The 21,439-nt window shown below is 43.1% G+C and overlaps 1 protein-coding gene across 6 annotated transcripts in view; it reads left to right on the forward strand.

Moving 5' to 3' along the window:
- The first annotated feature begins 1,127 nt into the window (after positions 1 to 1,127).
- The window catches only part of NMT2 (N-myristoyltransferase 2), an 88,826-nt gene continuing 68,514 nt past the window's right edge, over positions 1,128 to 21,439 (forward strand). Inside the window, exons 1-2 of one of the 6 annotated variants that reach the window (XM_033931209.1) lie at positions 1,128 to 1,487; positions 16,500 to 16,638. In XM_033931209.1, coding sequence (XP_033787100.1) covers positions 1,378 to 1,487; positions 16,500 to 16,638 — 249 coding nt within the window. In that variant the 5' untranslated portion in view covers positions 1,128 to 1,377. Of the gene's footprint in view, positions 1,488 to 16,499; positions 16,639 to 19,531; positions 19,659 to 21,439 lie in introns of those variants that run through there. The other 5 variants (XR_004538133.1, XM_033931208.1, XM_033931210.1 and 2 more) reach the window with 5 other exon arrangements.

The raw sequence follows: 21,439 nt of genomic DNA on the forward strand, positions 1-21,439 counted from the left end.
TACAAGGCTTCAAAGAAGGTTTGGATAGGTTCCTAGAGGATAAAGGAATTGAGGGGTACAGATAGGAGTAGCGGTAGGTTATAGGGATAGTCTGGGACCATTGCTCAGGCAATGGGCCTGATGGGCCACCGCGGGAGCGGACCGCTGGGCGAGATGGACCTCTGGTCTGCCTCAGCGGAGGCAACTTCTTATGTTCTTATGTTAGAAGACCCTGGCAAATGAGTTAATAGAAGACAAAAGAAAACAGAGATCAGCACCTGAGCCCAACATGATTTGAAGAATAAAATGGCAAAAGGTAGAAAATTAATAATTTTATTTTCCATTTTGTGATTAGAATATATCAGATTTGAAATATGTATCCTGCTAGAGCTGGTGGCCATGCTTCTTTAACTTCCAGCTGGCTTAGGGCTATCTGTGACCAGGGGGCAGTTGCCCTAGTTGCACTCCCCTAACGCTTTTCCTGTCATGTGTGACTGCGGTATTCTGTTAGCATGATTTTTCTGTGTAGCATTCTGTAGTAATGTGGCTTATTCAGTTTTCTCGATAGTGGAGGGGATATTTGTGAAGGGGAGGGGAGACAGGGGTTTTGTTGATCCTTGTTCGCTATTATTTGGGTTTATAAAATGACAATTGTACAGAATATTCTTTTTATACTTTAATAAAATAAGTTCAATATAAAATCATAACTTTTCGAAGCTTGTGCAGATGGGATCAGATGGTTTCCGGGGAAGGGGACCAAGCTAGCAGAGACAGGGCAGGGACAGGGACCGAGCTCACAGGGACAGGGAACATTTTTTCCCCTTGTCATTCTCTAGTTGTGATACAAAACTGAAGGTGCAGAGTTCATACTGAGATTCAGTCCAATCCTGACTTTAAGACACAGAATAATTTATTGAATGATGCAATCAATTAGTGTATAATAGTGGTTTTACAGGTAGCTGAAATTATGTGGAGAGAGAGAGGGTTTCATTATGCACAGAAGGCTTTATTTAGGTGTGATGTGGAGGGCATGATGTGCACCACCCCAACTATTTCTGGCTGGAGCAGACATGAGAAAGAAGAAGCCCTCTCTTTGGGTTCTCATTGAGCCTTTCCTGAGACCCAGATGGTCACCAAAAAGCAAAACCTAATTCTAGAATTCTCTGGAGTAGTTGCATGCTGGTCTTTGCCACCAACTGGGCGTCACCTGCGGTGGGAAAAGTGTGGGGCTCGTGAAGCCGCGGCGATAGGCGGGAAGCGCGAGCATAACAGGGAACAAGCGAGGCAGCAGGAGGAGTTTCCCGTGCGCGTCTCTCACACACAGAGACGCAGGTTCCTAGCCGTGGACAGCCGCTAGAGGGAGCTCCCCCGGGTCGCGCTGTCTCGCTCGCGCTCGTGATGGCGGAGGACAGCGAGTCCGCGAGCAGCCAGCAGAGCCTGGAGCTGGACGACCAGGACACCTGCGGCATAGACGGTGACAATGAGGAGGAAATGGAGCACGCCAGGGGGTAAGCGGACCCGGCCCTCTCCTCTCCCCGTGCCGATGGCGGCCGCTGGATTGTGTGCACTCTTCCTGGGCCCGGCTTTCCGTGCACCTTTGCATCACGCCGCCTCTTCTGCAGGGGCGGACCGCGCTCCGGAGCGAGCTTCCCGGTCGCCGGCGTGTAAGCAGATAGTTTTCATTGATTCCGGGCTGCCGGGGACGAGGAGACAGCACCGTTTAAGTTGCTTAGGACCGGTTCGGCTGCCAGCGTTTGATAGTCCCCGCTTTACTGTGTTGTGGGCTTTGCTGGTTGGGTTGCACTCCCTCTCGCTGTTGTGCCCACCCCGGGCCGGTGACGGAGGGGATCGGGGGAAGGTGCGATGGACTGCACACTTCGTATGTAGAGGAATGTATAGAAACACCGCTAGGCCCCAGAGCAAACACCTGATATTTGAGTGCCCAGGGTGTACGAGTGTATTCGCACCATTCGAATCCCTAGTACCTTTCACTCTTCCCATTCGCCCTTCGTTGTTTGGTGGGAGGAGGGGGATGTCGCCCTACCTGGCTTTTTCATTCTTCTCGGCATGACCCAGCAATACACCTAGCTTCCGTCACCAGCAGGAAAACCTGTTTTCACTGAACAGTTTGTTTCTCAGGAGTGGTCAAAGTTTGCCAATCCTAATCCTGCAGGGGTGGGGGGAAATATTGGCCAGTATTAAAGTGCCAAATTGCTTGTTTGATTTTGTTGTCTCCTGGCCTTCTTATAGCCTTTGCTTTTAGTTTCTTCTGTTTTAGCTTTTTGGGGATCAAAAGTTAAAAATATTTAGGAGCTTCGCTTAAATTATCACTGATTAGTTAGTATTTTGGTTAGGTAGCTTAGCTGATTAGAACATTTCAACAAAGCTAAAGGTTGTGTTTGTATCTGGCCTATACCAATCAAAGAGTTTATATATGGTTTTAAAGTTTGTAAGGTCTGCTACAGTAGTAGTGTTAATAATCCCTGACATTTGTCCAGGTTTATAAAAAGCTGTTATAGAAAAGGTTTTCTTTCCTGCTGATGTCACAGTATATGCTGTTCTGCCTTGCTATGTGGAAGTACAGTATATATATGTGTGTGTGTATATATACAGTACATACACACATAGTATTGGCCTGATTCTATAGAGGATGCTCGGTCTCAGCAGCCACCTAAGCGGCCTTTGAAAATCTCACATGGGCTTCCTATATAGAAATGCCTAACCATACCTAACCACCCTGATTCTCTAACTGGCATCCTTGTCACAGACGCCATTTAGAGAATCACATTGACACTGAGCTGATTGCTGCAAGGGAATCTCCAGGCCTTGATTAGCTGAGCGGGAGGGGCAGGGAACCCCCAAACCCCACTGCAAGTTGGCCAGCAGGAGTGATAATAATAATAATAACTTTATTCTTGTATACCGCATTACCATGGAAGTTCTATGTGGTTTACAGATGAAGAGACTGTACATTTACAGCAAAGTTACATTTTCGTCAATGCTAGGTTTACAGTGATGTTCACTCCTCCCGTTGCCACACTGTCTGTGGCAGGAGGGATGCCCAATCCATCCAGCCACAAACTGCAAAACAATCTGTGGCAGGAGGGATGCCCACTCCTTCCTGCCAGCATCCCCCCCCCCAACATCCACATAGGAAGAGCTTTAGGCACCTGGGCCAACCGAAGTCCTAGGCCTCCTTCCCAGTGCATTCTGGGATGAACTGGGAATGGCCTAAGATTCTGGCCAGATCCCCAAGGCTCCTCCCATGGGAGTGGCTTTGGGGATGTTGTGGGTTGCCGGCAGGAGGGAGTGGGCATCCCTCCTGCTGGGGGGGTGCCAGCAGGAGGGAATGGGCATCCCTCCTCCCGGGATTGCTTTGCGGTTTGTGGCAGGAGGGAATGGGCATCCATACTGCCATGAATGGGGGGAGGTTGCGGTGGAGGGACTCAGGGGTTCCCTGCCACGGCTGCTTAGCTGTTGTGGCAGGAAGATTTCCTTGTCGCGATCAGTTTAGCAGCCGTGGCTATTTGAAATAAAGGCCAGCATTTTGCTAAATCGGTTAGCGTACCTTAATAAAAGGACTCCTATGTATCTTAATAAAAAATTTGGCCTGCAACTTAGCCTATGTTTTAGATTTCAGCCACTTATGTGATTGAGATTGACACCCCTGCTGTAGGTACAATGTCAGCATAATATCAATGAAACACCTAATAAACGTGCATTAGAACAGTGTTTTTCAAACCTATCCTGGGAGACTCCAGCCAGATGGGTTTTCAAGATATCCCTAATGAGGCAGATTTGCATGCCTGTCACCTCTATTGTATGTAAATCCACCTCATGCATATTCAATAGGGATATCTTGAAAACTCGACTGGCTAGGGGTCATCCAGGACCGGTTTAAGAACCACTGCATTAGAACATTCAGATGGCAGATATAATGCTGATGCTTTTCTACAATGCAGCTTATCTTGTAGCCAAGGGGCCAAGATTTGTAATAACTGCTGAGATATGAGTGAATTATATACAGTGGTACCTTGATTTACAAGCATAATTCGTTCCAGAAGCATGCTCGTAAACCAAAATACTCGTATGTCAAAGCGAGTTTCCCCATAGGAAATAATGGAAACTCGCTTTGATACGTTCCCCCCCCCCCCCCCCCCCCCGAGGCCAGTGGCACTGTTCCCTCCCAAGAACCGGCATTGCTCCTCCCGCTCATGAAGGCCCCCCCCTCCCCCGCATGATCTGCCATCTCCCCCGCTCATTTTGCCCTCCCCCGTGATCCGGCGACACCCCCCCTCTTGCATCGCACCCCCTCCCCGACGTGATCCGGCATCCCCCAGGCATCCACCCACCCACCCAATCACATTTCTTACCCCTGTTTGGCACCAGCACCAACACACAGGACATGCCGGTGCCCGAAGATCTGCCTCCTTCGCGCTGGGCCTTGAGCATCTGCGCATGCTCAAGGCCTTCGGGTTCCCGTTCTCTCCGAGATTCTGGAACAACCTTACCTCCCCTCTTCGGAACTTGAGCTCTCTCCAAGTTTTCCGCAAACATCTGAAAACCTGGCTTTTCTCAAAAAATGTAAGTCTCTCTCCAACTTAGGAATCAAGGGAACTCTTATATCTTGGCATCCCAAGTCCTCTAAATTTTCTTCACACTTCTACCTCTAACCCTCTGTTGTAGTTCCTTCCTATTTCTCCTACTGTAAACCGCGTCGAGCTCTACGAACGTGGAGATGATGCGGTATACAAACCTAAGGATTAGATTAGATCTCTGAGAATCTCGGAGAGAACGGGAACCCGAAGGCCTTGAGCATGCACAGATGCTCAAGGCCCAGTGTGAAAGAGGCAGATCTTCGGGTACCGGCATGTCCTGTGCGTTGGTGCCGGTGCCAAACGGGGGTAAGAAATGTGATCGGGTGGGTGGGTGGATGTCTGGGGTATGCCGGATTGTGGCGGGGAGGGGGTGTGATGCGAGCGAAGGGTGCCAGATCGCGGGGGGGAGGGTGCCGGTCGTGGGGAGGCGCTTGTAAATCGAGGCACGCTCGGTTTACGAGGCGCCGATTTTGCGAATGTTTTGCTCGTCTTGCAAAACACTTGCAAACCAGTGCACTCGCAAACCGAGGTACCACTGTATATAGCACCAATTAATAATTTTATATTTAGCACTTTGGTCATGCTTATCTTGGAAATACAGAAACAGGGAAACTCTGAAGGTCTGTGAAAGGAATGTGAGGCAGCCCCATGACACATCAGATTTTCGGCATCTGTAAGGAAGTTTTATGAGCCAGACATGCTTTTACAGATAAATCAGAAATGGAAAAGGAGAGTGGGATTTAGGTTCCAACAGTAAGGGGTCATAAAATTCCTTTAGGTGTCAGCAGATATTTTCACATTGGGGCCAGAGGTAGGAAGTAGAGAATGACATGCAAACAAATTTTTCCCATCCCTGCGGGAACTCATTTTTCTGTCCCATTCCGGCAGGTTCTTTTCTTGTCTCTGCCCCATTCCTGCAAGCTCTGTCCTCATCTGCACAAGTTTCAAACACTTTAAAATCATAAGTGTTTGAGGCTTGTGTGGTTAAGGCAGAGCTTTCAAGTATGGGACAGGGACAGTGGCAAAACTTATGGGGACGGGGAAATTGAGTTCCTGCAGGGACAGGGACAAATATGTCCCCCCCATGTCATCCTCTAGTAGGAAGAAAGAAGAATTGGATTTGGTTACTGTGGCACAAAGGTAATAAATTGACTTTGACAAAATGCTGATGGGAAGGGGCTATAAAATTTGTGATATGGAGCTTAGCCTTTGGTCTAGGAAGGAAAGGCTTGGCAGACTGGTTTAAACTCCAGGGTCTTCTTTTTTTTTTTTTTTTTTGTATATTGTATTTAAATTTGTGAAGTACATATAGGTGCATACAATTTGTATTTACTTTAAATTTTTGATTTATCAAAGAAATGGTAAAGATTAAATCAATTTTTTATTGGCAACAGACCCTGAGTTTTAAATTAATTTCTTTTTCAGGGAAGAACGCATATTATTTGGCATGGTCAGATATAGATGGGTGGCTAAGCTCAAGGCAAGTTCTTTGTACAATTAAACAAGATATAAAGAACTGGTCTAAGTTACAGTGTGTATAGCAAGCTAGTCCAGGTATAGATTGTAGAATGAGTATAGTCAGTCACTATATGTATCAAAGGCTTGGGAGAAGATCCCGTTTCCTGAAGTAGAGAGTCTCAAGTTAGGTGTAGTCCCTCTAAGAGTAAGGTCCAGAGTGTGGAGGTTACTCATGAGCAGGCTTGCTGGCAGGTATCGCATCACATCTTCTTTTGATGAGAGTAGACAGTGATGTTCTTTGAGAGGATCTTACGAGGGGTGCTGAAAAGTTAGCCCAAGAAGGGAATGACGTGGAGCCATGAAACCTACATATTTACCCCTGAGTTCAACACACTTGATCATGTCTGAAGTTTCTTTAAGTCAAACCAAGGAAAAGCAAAAAGAGTGACTCAAAACAAAACAAAGCTGTTGAAACAATGTCCAAATCTTTGTTTTATTTCTTCAAAAAACTATACATATGTATTAAATGGACCCATTTTTTAAATAACATGAACCATGTTTCAGTAAAACACCTTCCTCAGGGATCCTAGACTATTAGTAAACACATAATGGTAATAAATAAATTGAATGAATGGAACTATGTATTAATATGTAGTATGTGGAAAGACAAATGGTGCCAACTAAATAATATGTAAAGAGAAATAAAAATGTTATAGTAGAGATGCTGGAAGACATGAAAATAGAAAAAAGGCCATAAAAAAGACAAAGTGGACCTCTGGACATGAGCGGAAAGTCATGCAAAGTCCCTGATAAAATTACAGAGAAGACAGAAAAATTTTTTTAAAAATCATATATACCGATGTTATACAATGACGTACCTAACTTTATGGAACCAAAAGGGCAGAGAAAAATAATAATAAACAGTCATGAAAAGCATAATGACAACCAAAGATTAAAAACAATATACAAGCAAGAGATTGCATTTATTGTGTATTTAAAAATAGTAAAATGAGATGAAAGACTGCATGGGAAATTGTAATCGCAACCAAAGATCAAGAAACAATATACAAGTAAGAAATTACATATATCGTCTGTTTTGATCACCAGCGTATATTATGAAAAAATACAATTTTTATAAAAACATGTGGCCCTGGTGACATCAAATAATAAACAATACGGGGCTCATAATTGAAACGGAAGTACGTCTAAAACCTTGCCTAAATCAGTACTTGGATGATCAAAAAGACAGGTCGTCCAAATTCCAATGATAGAAACGGGTTTTAGACGTATCTAAAAACAGCATAGGGGTCATTCCATGTCAAGTGGACCAATAATTAAAACCGCCCATGCTCAACCCCCTTGAAATCCAACCAAATTTTACAGGGGTGTTGTCTAGGGTCTCAAATAAAACTCTGCAAAAATTTTTGGATCTATCTCAATTTGGTCAGGAGCTAGGAGTGGTTAAACAAAAGCAATCGATCCACTCCCATGCCTTGTGTGACCTAAAACACCAACTTTGCTTAAGCAATGCGGCAGAAGAAACTACCTAGGAGTCTGAAATTTTGCAGTTTGGTACAACACCTTGGGGCAAGTTTTTGTGCCAAGTTTGAAATTTTTTGTGAACGTGCTTCCATTTCTATAGTTTCATAGTTTATTAAAATTTTATAAAACGCTTCTGGAATACAAAGCGTTGTACATTAAAAATTTAAATATAAATAGGGAACAAACAACAAATAATAAACATAGACCTTCCAAGACTGACATACTTGGTTTGGGGTTGCGACATGAGAACAATAGGAAAAAAGGGAGGAACTACAATTTATTAAGAAAAAGCACATAAAAGGGAGGTACAATAGGGAAAATGTGACAGGTTAAGTGATAATAAAGTAAATATATATGTCTGATAAATCAATTGTAGGCATCTTTAAAAAGAAAGCATTTTAAACTATTTTTGAATTTATCCAAGTTTTGTTCAGCTCTGAAGTGTAAGGGGAGAGAGTTACAAATTGAAGGGGCAGTAACTGAGAAAATAAGAGTACAATGGGTGCCAATTTATTTTTAAGGATGGGACATTAAGAGAGTGTTGTGGGGCTAATCTTAAAGTTCTGGGGGGGTCATATGGAATTAATAATCTATCTATAAATGCAGGAGCATTAGTTGGTAGAGTTTTGAAAGTTAGAAGAGCAATTTTATAGGTAATCCGGTGTGGGATAGGTAACCAATGAGCTTTCTTTAACAAAGAGGTGACAGGTCAGCAAAGTAGGCAAAAAAATTCACGAACAAAAATTTTTGGCAAAGTTTGGCTCCATATTGCTGCTGGTAGCTAAGTCAGCTGAGGGTACAACTTTACCAGCAGATATGTACCATGAGGTACTTCCAAGATTTGCAATATGAGCTTTTACAGTCAAGTGAAACTGAAGATATGACCATCCCAAAAATATGGCTTTATATATTTATGCAAATTTTCACTGTTTTTCAGATTCAAATATTTCTAATGTGTAGTTTTTTTTTGTATATCATTTGAAAGAGCATGTTTTTTGCTACAGAAGCTATCCTGTTTCATCTTGGACCTGATCTTTCTTTGATGAGAATTGATAGTTTAAAGATAAGCATTACTTGCTTGTGTAAACATGTTATGTTGAAGGGTCATTGGCACTTCATTGTGAATGTGCAGTGGAACTATATTGATCTGAAAACTCATAACCAAGCTTTGCCAGCCACAAGTACTCGTCTCGTACTATGTTCAGCGTTTGACAAACTTACTGTGCACTTTTGCAAGATGACAGTCAAAACATGCATTGACTTGCACAAACTACTTACTGCATGCAAACCCAAACACATAATCATGTGATTCACAAGAATGTACGCATAGCTGTAATAGTATGTCTGATACATGCAGCTTTTCTGAACATGTTCTGACTTGCAACTATTACAGCACAGTGGCTGTATGAGCAAGTCTGGCTTTAAGGTTCATCATGACCTTATAACACCATATGACTTCATTATTTGACAAAGCTTGCCTTTGGCATGTTGCTTTCCATCTATTCTTTCCGTGCAGCATCTGATTCTTTCCCTAGTTAACTGGGCTATGCCTGTGTGGATTTTGGAAACTTACTCTGCACTTGCTGACATGTACAACTTGCTTTGCTCTATTTTCATTGTGTTCTCGCACTGATATTTTTCACCTTACTTTTATTCTGTATTTTTAGGTGACTCTTATCTTATAGAGACTAATAATAAGCTAGAGCCCTGTAGTATTGGAATCTATGATAGTTTTGAGTGCCAGAAACCATCTACCGTCTATTCTGGAGAAAGCTGCTTGAAGCTTATTTCTTATTTCTCTTTGCCTGGCCAAGAATTAATTAAAAGACGCTCTAGACTTTCTACTTTGTCCATGGAATCTAATATCTGTACTCATCATGAAGCCTTGATTCTGACGAAGTTTGAATTTCTACAGAAAAACTGCTGTAATCCGTTTAGAAAACAGAATCACAGCAATATCAAAGGTCTACGCCCAATTGATCTTCCTGCAGCTGATCATTTAAAAGCTATCACAAAGCACGAGTTTAAACCAGGCCAAAAGCTGATTCTGAGAGTGATGACCCTACCAATGCATCTGAAAACCTCAATGCCAGCTTTTCACCACTAAGAATCTCTCCTCTAAAGATTCAGTGGATTAGCAAGCAAAATTTCTTGTTATGCTAAACGCAAACTCTCTGAAGCCCATAATGCAATTGCAGACCAAATTACAGTTATTGGTGACTTAACTCCAGCTGGTATCAAAGCAGAACCAGAAAGTGGCCAATGTAAAAGGTGTTCTGACTATGACCTTCTATTGACTGAACTGAAGCAGAAGTAGGAACTATCTAGTAATAGGGAGAAAATACAAATTCTCACTCTTGCTCCACACAACTGTACTATTGAGAAAATTGCTTTGAAATCTGGCGTTTCAACAAGAATGGTTAAAAAGGCCAGGAAGCTAAAACAGCAGGGTGGCATTCTTGCTGTTCTAACAACAAAGAGAGGAAAAGTGCTTGCTCAGCAGATTACACAGAAAGTCCTGAATTTTTATGAAGACGATAAAATCTCTAGAATATGCCCAAGCAAAAAAGATTGTCTCTGTTTGGATCAGTGGTGAAAAAGTGCAAAAGCAGAAAAGATTGCTATTATGCAGTCTGAAGGAACTGTACACCACCTATCACAGTCAGCATGGGCCTTAAATTGGGTTCTCAAAGTTCTGTAAGCTTCGGCCAAAGTGGTGTGTCACAGTCAGTTCATCAGGGACTCATTCAGTCTGTGTCTGCACAATCCACCAAAATGTGAAACTTATGCTTTCAGCAATTGCAGTTCCAGATGACTACAAGGTGCTTCCGAATAAAACTGTCTTTGATATGAATTCAAAAAACTGCATGTTGCAGCGGTGTGAAATATGTCCTGGGCAGATCCCTCTGGAAAAATATTTTTCTGAGTTTTTTGGTGAATATGATCCAGATGATATCATTGAATTTAAGCAGTGGATTCACAGTGATCGGGATACACTGGAAACTCAACAGTTATCCATAGAGGACTTCACTTCTGAATTAATTGGAAAAATTTCTAATTTGGCCAGCCACCATTTTCTTTCCAAGTACCAAAGTGCTTATCTGAAGGAACTGAAAGCAAATATAAAGGAGGGGCATGCTATTGTTTTGACGGACTTCACTGAAAATTATTCCTTCATTGTTCAGGATGCAGTTCAGGATTTTTACTGGGAAAATAGCCAAGCAACATTACACCCCTTCGTTGTCTACTTCTGCAATCCTGATATCCAAAGCCTATGCATATGCATGATCAGTGACTACTTGCATCACAATACTATTGCTGTTCATGCATTTTTGAGGAAGCTTATTCTGCATCTGAAGGAAGTCTTGCCTGTCTTAAGCTATATTCACTACTTTAGTGATGGTTCTGCTGCGCAATATAAAAACTTCAAGAATTTCATTAACCTCTGCAGCCATGATACTGACTTTCAAATTACTGCTGAGAGGAACTTCTTTGGCACCAGCCATGGCAAATCTCCATGTGATGGGATTGGGGAACAGCCAAGCGTTTAGCTGCTCATGCCAGCTTACAATGCCCTCTCAATAACTAAATTTTGATACCAAGGGATCTATTTGAATTCTGCGATAAATCTGCTCGGGAATCAAATTTTTCTTCATTGCTAAGGAAGACATTGAAGCAATAAGACCTGCTCAGGAGCAAAGGTTTAGTAAGGGCCACACAGTGGCTGGAACAAGAGAAAATCATCATTTAAGCCCATAGACACTGTTAGACTCTGCATTAGCAAAATTTCAAGTGACACCAGCTCCTTCATTGCCATTGTCTTAGAGCAGGGCTGCCCAAGTCCGTTCCTCGAGATCTACTGGCAGGCCAGGTTTTCTGGATATCCACAATGAATATGCATGAGAGCGATTTGCATACCAAGAAGGCAGTGCAGGCAAATCTCTCTCATGCATATTCATTGCGGATATCCAGAAAACCTGGCCTTCCAGTAGATCTCGAGGACCGGACTTGGGCAGCCCTGCCAGCCTAATCCTGAACATGTCCCTACCTTTCAAGCATCCAGCTTTCAACCTGGACAATACTTAGCTTGCATATATGACAATTCTTGGTAGATTGGTCATGTATGTGAAATTTCAATGGAAGTTACTTAGCTTATGATTGTGGTCTTATTTCAGGGATTGTACCACCAACATGTTTCACCCAAAGGGGTTTTCTCAAGGCGCATATCCTTTTGTTAAGTTTACCGCCACAACAACCGACCACTGAAATTTACTTCAAAAAATGTATTAAAATTTTGATAAGAGCTGGAAGATCCAGTGAGGAAGTAGTACATAAAGCCTAATACAATAAAATTATTTGAGTATTAGGTGGTACTTCTGAGGGTCTGCATATGAACTTCTTCTGAAATGAGGGGCTATTGAAGGTATTGAGAATTGTACAAGTTCAAGATAACAGTTGAATGTATTATATACTCTCACAAAAGATTCTTTATTAAATATAGTTCTGTTTTGTAATCTTTTCAATATTAAACATTCGTGCGCATATACAACTAATGCTTTTCTTTGAAGCTTTAATTCTCACCAAAGAAAGGTCGGGTCTGATAGCTTCTGTAGCAAAAAACATGCTCTTTCAAATGATATAACAAAAAAAACCTACACATTAGAGATATTTGAATCTGAAAAACGGTGACAATTTGCATAAATACATAAAGCCATATTTTTGGGATGGTCATATCTTCAGTTTCACTTGACTGTAAAAGCTCATATTGCAAATCTTGGAAGTACCTCATGGTACATGTCTGCTGGTGAACCATAGAGAAGAGGAGCCAGGCCCATAAGCCACTCAAACTACTGCATTCTCCCAAAACCCTATTGTACTACCATAGAGGTAACATCTGCAGCCATAAGGGCTATTGGGGTGGTAGACATGTGGTCTAGTAGGTTTTGGGGGGCTTGCCATGACCTATAAGGGAGATGTGGTGAGATGTTTATGTAGCATCCTTTTTGTGAAGTTTGCAGCAGTGCCCTGTAAGGTACCCCACTACTCTGTTTCCATGTCTGGGTGTCCAGTCCGTTGCTGACCCCGCTCACGTCTAAAAGGTCTTGTTCTAGGCATTTTTGACTTGGACAAATTTTTAATGAGAATGGGGTATAAAGATAGACGATATAGCGGTCTGGACAATTAAACAGCTGGATGTAGAAGTAGACGATTCTCAAAAAAAGAAACATTTTGGACATATTTTTCAAGAATTGACTTTTGACATTCCAACTTTGGGCGTCTAGCAACTTAGGACCAAAACGGACTTAGACGTATTTTTTTATTATGCCCTTCCACATCTAAAAGGTAAAGTGTTATAGCACTAATGTCCTCGGGGGCAAAAAAACATGAACATGCTACATGATAACAAACTATTAAGAAAGCATAGGATCCTTTTTAAATGAAAAACACAATGGTGGGAAGCCATGGCAGTGAGGTGAAAAGTCAACAAACTTCCACACAGTCTAACGCAGGGTCTCAAAGTCCCTCCTTGAGGGCCGCAATCCAGTCAGGTTTTCAGGATTTTCCCAATGAATATGCATGAGATCTATGTGTATGCACTGCTTTCAATGCATATTCATTGGGGAAATCCTGAAAACCCGACTGGATTGCGGCCCTCAAGGAGGGACTTTGAGATCCCTGGTCTAACGTGAGCTATAGTATATAATTCTTAATATGCAGAGGGTCATCAGATTGCCGATGGTGTAGCATAACACCCCATGGCTGCAATCCTCACTAGTTCCGTGCACCTACTCTTTCTTCTTGTGCTTAATCTATAATTTTAAATTTACTTTTCATTTTATAAATAACTAGTCTTATAGCCCGTTACATTAACGGGTGCTAGAATATGTGTGTGTGTCTGTCTATTTCTTTCTCTCTCCTTAGGCTGTTTCTGTATTTCTGTCTTTCTTTTTCCTCGGCTGTCCAGCACCACCCCTTGGCTGCTCCCCCTGTTCATTCTCTCTTCCTTTTACCTCCCCTGTGTCCACCAGCACCCCTTCACTGCTCCCCTTATCCAGCAGTAGCCCTTCTCCCTTTGTTTTACCTCCCCCCTGGCCAGCAGCACCTCTTTTCTGCTCCCCCTGATGGCAATTTATAACAGCCAGGGCCCCGAGAGTGGAACCACAGCGGTGGTTTTGAGTTAGAATTTCTGTGGCATAGTAGGGTCTATGGTGCAGATTAAAAAAAGGAGTGAATCCTCCATATCCGCAAGTTCCGTTAGACTTCCCTTAGCTTTCCCAATGTCGTATTTGCTGGCTCCGGATGAAAAAGTTGATTGAAATCGGACCCTTTCCTTCATGCTGGGGTGGAGTTTGTTTCGGCAGCAGATCGTTGGCTTGGACAGCCCTCCTCCTCCCGGCAGCCGCCACTCCGTGCGTCCTGGAGTCCTGGTGACGTAGCAAGTCAAGATTCTAATCTGATCATCACGCGCACTGACAAAGGAGGTGCAATAGTTATGCAACATTTGAACCGATATTCTCAGGAGGCAAATCGTAGAGGAGGGGACATGGACCTGGACTGCAAATGGGGAGGGAGGAGGAGATATGGATCCTGGACTGCAAGTAGTGTGAGGGGGGAGGAGACATTGGTCCTGGACTGGGGGGATCCATACCTCCTCCTCATCCTCTCCCCCCCCCAACTTGCAGTCCAGGATCCATATCTCCTCCTCATTCTTTCCCCTCACTTGCAGTCTAGGATCCATATCTCCTCCTCCTTCCCCCCCCCCCCCTCATTTGCAGTCCAGGATTTAGCATTATAATTTAGTACAAAAGTTATTGATCTAAGATGAATGTCTATGGGAGTGGTTGTTACAGATCCTTTGATGATACTTCCATCAAAAAATATCTTTCTTGCATATTTAAACTGGAATTCTTTTATAATTCCAGATTGGGATCAATTTATTAAACTTTATACAAAATATGCAAAATCATATTGTTCACTTGATATGAAATCAGCTCCTATCAGTTTTAAAAAGGAAGTTTATGAATGGCTACTTACTTTAATATGTACAGGAGAATTTCCAAAAGAGGTCATATCATTATTACGCCAATAACAAAAAAATCCAAATGAATCTTTTTCTTTAATTACTAATTATAGACCAATTGCAGGTATTCCATTTTTTGTAAAACTGATGGATGGTCTGATTAACACTGAATTGATTCATTATTTGGATCAATTTTCTATCTTACATAACTCCCAATCTGGTTTTTGTCCCCTCCCTAGTACAGAAACAGTTTTAGCTTCTTTACTGGATCATGCCAGATGTTGATTGGGGTATCCCTATTGTAAGGTCTTCTAGAAGTAGGGAGATCCTAGATTCTTTACAAGGAGAACTGTTCCACAAGTTGGTAATGGAACCCATGTGAAATGGAGTCATACTGAACTTAATGCTTACAAACGCCAGGAAAAGTATTAAGACAAGTATAGAGAGGGCTCATTCAAAAATAAAGGTTCTAGACTTTAAAAAAATGTAGGAGTTATTGTATGGGTGACATTTTTTTGTGAGGCAAGTAAGTAAAAGTAAGAGGAAAAGAAGGCTACTTTGGTTCTCAAAAGTAGTAGCTGAGAAGATAAGCTTTCATAAACTACAAAAGTTCACATAAAGAGGAAGACAGGCAAAAATATCTGTATAAGTTAAGAGAGGCTCATCGAGAAGTCAGGAAAGCAAAGATACAAATGGAAGACAAAATAGCTGACACGGTAAAACAGGGAGACAAAACATTTTTTTTAGATATATTGGTGATAGGAAGAAGTACAAAAGTGGCATTATGAGACTCAAAAGTGAAGGGGAGAAATATGTAGAAGCTGATAAAGAAAAGGCTGAATTGCTTAACAAATATTTTTGTTCTGTGTTCACGGCTGAAGATCCGGGTGCGGGACCACAGAAGACAAATACGAGTAGGGATTGTGGAGTGGTAGACCCCGATCGATTTTCAGAAGGTTGTGAGGAGCTAGCTAAATTAAAGGTAGACAAAGCGATGGTGCTGGATGGTGTACATCCGAGGGTGCTGAAGGAACTTAGGGAAGTTCTGGTGGCTCTGCGATTGACCTTTTCAATGCTTCTCTAGAGTTGGGAGTGGTACTGGAGGACTGGAGAAAGGCGGATGTGGTCCCACTACACAAAAGTGGAAGAAGTAGGGAATTACAGGCCAGTAAGTCTGTGGTACAAGCCAGTGACTTCTGTGGTAAACAAATTAATGGAAATGCTTTTAAAACAGAGAATGATGAATTAGGACTCGCTACGGATTAAAAATATCAGCCCAGGCACTTCTATTTCTTGCAGGAAACAGGAAATGCCTGTATCATTTTAAACCCACCCATGGCCGTCATATGATCCTGCCCCTCCTGGAGCAGATGAAGAAGATTGGTAGCTGGAGAATGATGCTGGGGCTGAGAAAGGGGAGGGGGGAAAAAATTGGTATGGTGGAAAAGGCAAAGACAATGAATGCCTGGAAAAGAGAGGCAAGAGGGCAGATTTAAGGACATAGGAATGCAGGAGAGCAGGGCTTAGGTAAGAATTGTATGTGAGCACTAGTCCCTCAGTTGTATTTGCTGCTTACCTTGCATGTCTATTCCTATTACATCAATTCTCTTTCTTTTCAGTTCTGCAGGACCCAGTTTGCTCCTGCCTTTGCCTCCCACCCCCTCTCCATTCCAGACCACTCGCTTGTAATTCATTGTATTTGTTGAAAAGGCTGTGTTTTATCTTTGCTTACTCTTTTTAAGATGCTGGTGATTATAGAAATGATATTTGAAGTAAAGTGCAACATTATTCAGAATCATTTTACTTTCTGTTTTTTATGGGTTTTCTATCGTTGTTTCTTCACTCTCTGAGGTGTTAGGTTTTGAGACGGTTCTATCTTCACTATTCTCTGAATTTCTTAGCAGAAGCACTGGAGAGGACTCGGGAGCCAAGAAAAAGAAGAAAAAGCAGAAGAGAAAAAAGGAGAAACCAAATTCTGGAGGTACCAAGTCTGACTCGGCATCTGACTCGCAGGAGATCAAAATCCAACAGCCTTCAAAAGTGAGAGTTTAATAGCTTCTATGATATTCTTTGTAAGCTAAGATTGGGTGTTGCTATTTAACAGGTGATTTAAAACTATTCTTGATTGCTGGTGGAGGAACCCAGAACAGCACCCTGGTGTTAGAAGGTAAGCAGTCTAAAAAACAAGGCAAACTACTTCATGGTAAATACACAATAGACAAAAAAGTGGGGAAAGGACTGTACACATTAACCTGAGATAAAGCATAGTTTTTTTTAAATACAGTCAGCTAATACAAAACATATAAAATGGCCAATCTTTATGGTTCCTTCCAGACCTGACATGGTCCGTGTTTCAGTTTCAAAAGAGGGGTACAGGTGGCAATCCAGTAGATGGTGCAGAAGAAACTGGCGAGAGATATTAGGAAAATAATGAATACTTTTAAAAATGAATAAGGCGAGCAGCAAATTCTTTTGACCCGCTAGCAATTTGGTTGTATTGGAGATTGAAGAGCAAAACGTGAGCAGTTGTCTGAATTGCTGGAGTGTTGCTGAGTGCTGTATTGCCTGCCTGCCTGCCTGTCTGTATCCTTCTCTGAACCCTCATCTAACCAGCTCTGCTCCTCTGCCTGACACCTTTCTCACCCCACACCCATACCTTCCAGGCCCCAGCTACTCCCTTCCCACCCTCCTACCTGTTTCTCGTCTCTCACTCACCATTCCATTCTCGGTCAGCTACCATACTCTGTCGTTGTGCTGTCTCTGTGTGTCTGTTCTCCGTATTAGGAGCTGGAGAGTGAGTGCTGATTGTGTCACCTGTGTATGTCTAGAACATGTGCGAGGGTGGGGTGCCTGAGTGAGAACTGCTGTTGCTGTGTATGTCCTGAGGACTGTGTGCCAGAGGTTGGGAGAATGAGTACATGGGTGTCTGTCTGAGAAGGGGAACACTATGTGCGGTAAGTGTAGGTACACATAGTGATGGATGACCTAAATGCACTGGTGGCAGTGGTAGCTATGCTGCAGGTGGCAGAGAATGGTCAGGGTAGCCCTGCAGGAGATACCCCTGGATAAGAGTATTCAGGCCCCGCTTAACCCTTTCAGGACCATAAGGATCGTAGGCCAATTTTTGTGGTTTTGACGACATTTTTATGGTAAAAAGGGCTTGCAGATGCCAAAAAATTGATTTTTTTTGTGAAATATCATTATTTTTTTTAAAAAAAATCACACTTCTGGCTTATGGACAGTGTGGCAAGTGAATCTTCTCGTCAAACTGGCAACGATGCTAATGAATGAATGTCGGAACCAGTTTGTTTACATAAAGGCAGTATCATATGGAATCCGTACATATCAAATTTAGAACTGTAGACTATCCCAATCAAAATTTATAGGATTTTAAAGTTATGGGACAAATATGTCCCTTGGTCCTGAAAGGGTTAAGAACGTAAGAACATCCTTATTGGGTCAGACCAATGGTCCATCTAGCCCAGTATCCCGTCTTCATGGAGGCCAATCCAAGTCACAAGTACCTGGCAAAAACCCAAATAGTAGCAGCTTCTTCCAGAACCTCACAGACCAGGAATGCATAGACAGATATCACTTTGACAGGGCTGTCATACAGGATCTTTGTGAACAACTGAAACCTTTCCTTCAGGCCTGCACTCGCAGGAACAATCCCATACCCATCCACCTCATGGTCACCGCTTCCCTCACATTCCTGGCTACCAGGAGTTTCCAATCAATCCTAGCAGTCTACAAAGGCTTTACCCAGCCTGCATTTTCAGCTGCTTCATCAAGTTCCTCCAAGCCTTGCTCAACCACACCTTGGACTACATCACCTTCCTGAGCATCCTCAGGCTCTACAGAACACTGTGGTACAGTTCTGCACCATCCCCCCCAAACACACAGAGTCCCACATCCCCTCTGGGATCTCCCTGATCCTCACCCCGTGTTGCTGCAGAAGCTGAGGAGGCTGCCTTTCCAGCCTCAGAGCCACTGTCTTGAGTCCCCATCATCTCCTGTGCTGCCATCACTGATTCCGTGGGGAGGCCAGGTGCTGCTGCAGAGCAGGCTGTCCTGTTGAAATCAGGCCATCTCCTAGTCACTCCTTTTGGCTGGCATGCCCCACCCTTCCCCATTTGGCTGGTGAATGGGCCTTAGCAGCTTCTGTAGTTCTGGAGGTAGAGGGTGCGGGTGGATGCTCAGTAGGGGTGCTGTAGTAAGGTCCCAGCAGCTGGCACCAGATGTATTCACAGGACTAATGGAACCCTTCCCTTATCTGCTCAGGTGCCTGGAGGAGCTGCTGCTGCAACTCATTTTATCTCTGGGCTTCCACCCCTTGGCACAAGAGCTCTAGCTTCTGCTGCCTGTAGTCAGCCAGGTACAGGAAGTGGCCCAGGAGTTTTTCAGCTGCTTGTGTCTCTGGGGTCTCCTCTGACCAGGCTGGCCTCATCCAGCTTCCTGCCTTGATCTGAAAACTTGGAGAGCGGGAGGAGAGAATAAGGTGCTGCTGTTGCACCTGCTGGTTGGCCTCCCCCATGAAACCTGCTGCCACCTCCACCCCACTCCTCCTCAGCAGGTGCTCCACAGAGCTCCTGCTCATTCTTTGTGCCTGGCTTGCCTCTGGTTGTTGGGGAACTCTCTGCCTCTGCATCCCCTACTGCAGGTTGGGCCTGGCTATCTGCAGACCACTGGTTCCCAGTTCTGGCTCTGAGTTGTTATCTGCAGACCACTGGTTCCCAGTTCTGGCTCTGAGTTGTTGTCTGCAGACCACTGGTTCCCAGTTCTGGCTCTGAGTTGTTGTCGTCTGCAGACCACTGGTTCCCAGTTCTGGCTCTGAGTTGTTGTCATCTGCATGGGGAAAGGGGAGGAGATGTGGTTTATGGCCATCTCTCTATCCTACCACTGCTCATTAGCATTCCTGTCCTTGCCCCTCCAGGTGCCCTTCCAGTCCTCAGCTGAGAAGCAGTGCCAGTGTCTGCCCCTACATGTACGCCTGCCAGAGCCAAATATGAAGGTGAACTGTGTCCCTCAGATGACAAGGTGCCAGACAGCAGCACATCAAGGTGAGGAAGACAGAATGAATATAGTAGGACTGCTGAGGAACACAGTTCTGTGGAGATGAAGGTGTGCACACTTTGGGGAGATGGAGAGGTATTGGCCACTAGCAGGTACAGAGGCCCTGTCACTTTCACTTTTTTAACCAGTGCCCATATCATATCAATATCAGCACATAGGACCAACAGCTCTTAGTTTTCTGTAGAGCTAAAAAGCTGTGTCTTGTTTTCTCTTCAGCGCGTCAAATTTTTTTGAATTTTTGTGCCTTCCCATCTTTATTTTATTTTTCATGCTTTTTGTCATAATTCTTTCTTTTTATAGAGGTTCAATACTTCTCTCGAATTTGGTTCCATTTTGTGATTTTTTTTTTTTTCTTCCGGTTTTGGGCCTTTGGGCTACCACAAGCCCTTTTTTCTTATAGAAACATAAAATACTCGTATGATGGCAGATAAAAGCCAAGTGGCCCATCCAGTATGCTCATCCACAGCATCCACTATCTCTTCCTCTCCCTAAGAGATCCCACACACAGTCTTTTTCTCCACCACCTCTATCGGGAGCCTATTCAACGCATCTACCACCCTTTCTGTAAAAAAATATTTTCTTAGATTACTCCTGACCCTATCACGTGTTAATTTCATCCTGTGCCCTCTCATCCCAGAGCTTCCTTTCAAATGAAAGAGATTTGCCTCATGCACACTTAAGCAATGTAGGTATTTAAACATCTTTATCATAGTTCCCCTCTCCTGCCTTTCCTCCAAAGTATGCATATTGAGATCTTTAAGTTTGTCCCCATATGTCTTATAACAAAGATCACGTACCATTTTAATAGCCTTCCTCTGGACCAACTCCATCCTGTTTATATCTTTTTGAAGGTGCAGCCTCCAGAGTTGCACACAATATTCTAAATAAGGTCTCACCAGAGTCTTATACAAGGGCATGAATACTTCCTTTTTCCTTCTGGCCATACCTCTCCCTACGCATTCTAGCATCTTTCTAGCTTTTGCCATCACATTTTCAACCTGTTTGGCCACCTTAAGATCATCATATACTATCACTCCCAAGTCCTATTCCTTGGAAGATAGCCGGTCTTTTCAGCACCTTCCTGATCCCAAAAACACTGTGGCCGTGACCTTTCCTGCTGACTTTTGGGTCTTGAATTTCCTTGGCCTTGGAGGACCTAAGTAACACCATTGCTTGGACTGTTGTTTTGTCTCAGGATCATAGTGGTATAACCATGTTTCATCGACAGTAACTAGTCATTCCAAAAAGTTGGCACCAACTCACTGAAAAAAATCAACTTGGAAGTGTCCACTCGACGTCATTTCTTGTCAGCATTCAAACATTTAAGTATCCACTTGGCTGAAAGTTTCTGCATACCTAGTTGCTTGTGTATTATACACCCAGCACATTCCCTGGTTATCTGTAGTGTCTCAGCAATTGTTTTAGTCGATATTCGCCAATCTTCCAGAATCAGGTCATTGAAAGGTCAACAATTTCAGGAGTTGACACCATTTGAGGTCTCCCAGACCTTGCTGCATCTTTGGTCTCATTCTCCATGCTGAAAGTTTGCACACCACTTCTTTATTTTGGAGTATAATGGGCTTTGTCATTCAATTTTTGCATCCTACATTCATGGAATTTTTTTTTTAGGTTTTCTGCTGCAGGAATAGGAATTTCATGATGCCTTGGAAAGTTCAAAACTTTTTGTTGACATAGTTCAATCAGTGATCTGAAATAATGTCAAAACATAGCATTACAATTCTGCAAATGGGCACTTTGAAAAATAAAA

Source organism: Geotrypetes seraphini, chromosome 2, assembly GCF_902459505.1.
Source record: "Geotrypetes seraphini chromosome 2, aGeoSer1.1, whole genome shotgun sequence".
Lineage (NCBI taxonomy): Eukaryota > Metazoa > Chordata > Amphibia > Gymnophiona > Dermophiidae > Geotrypetes > Geotrypetes seraphini.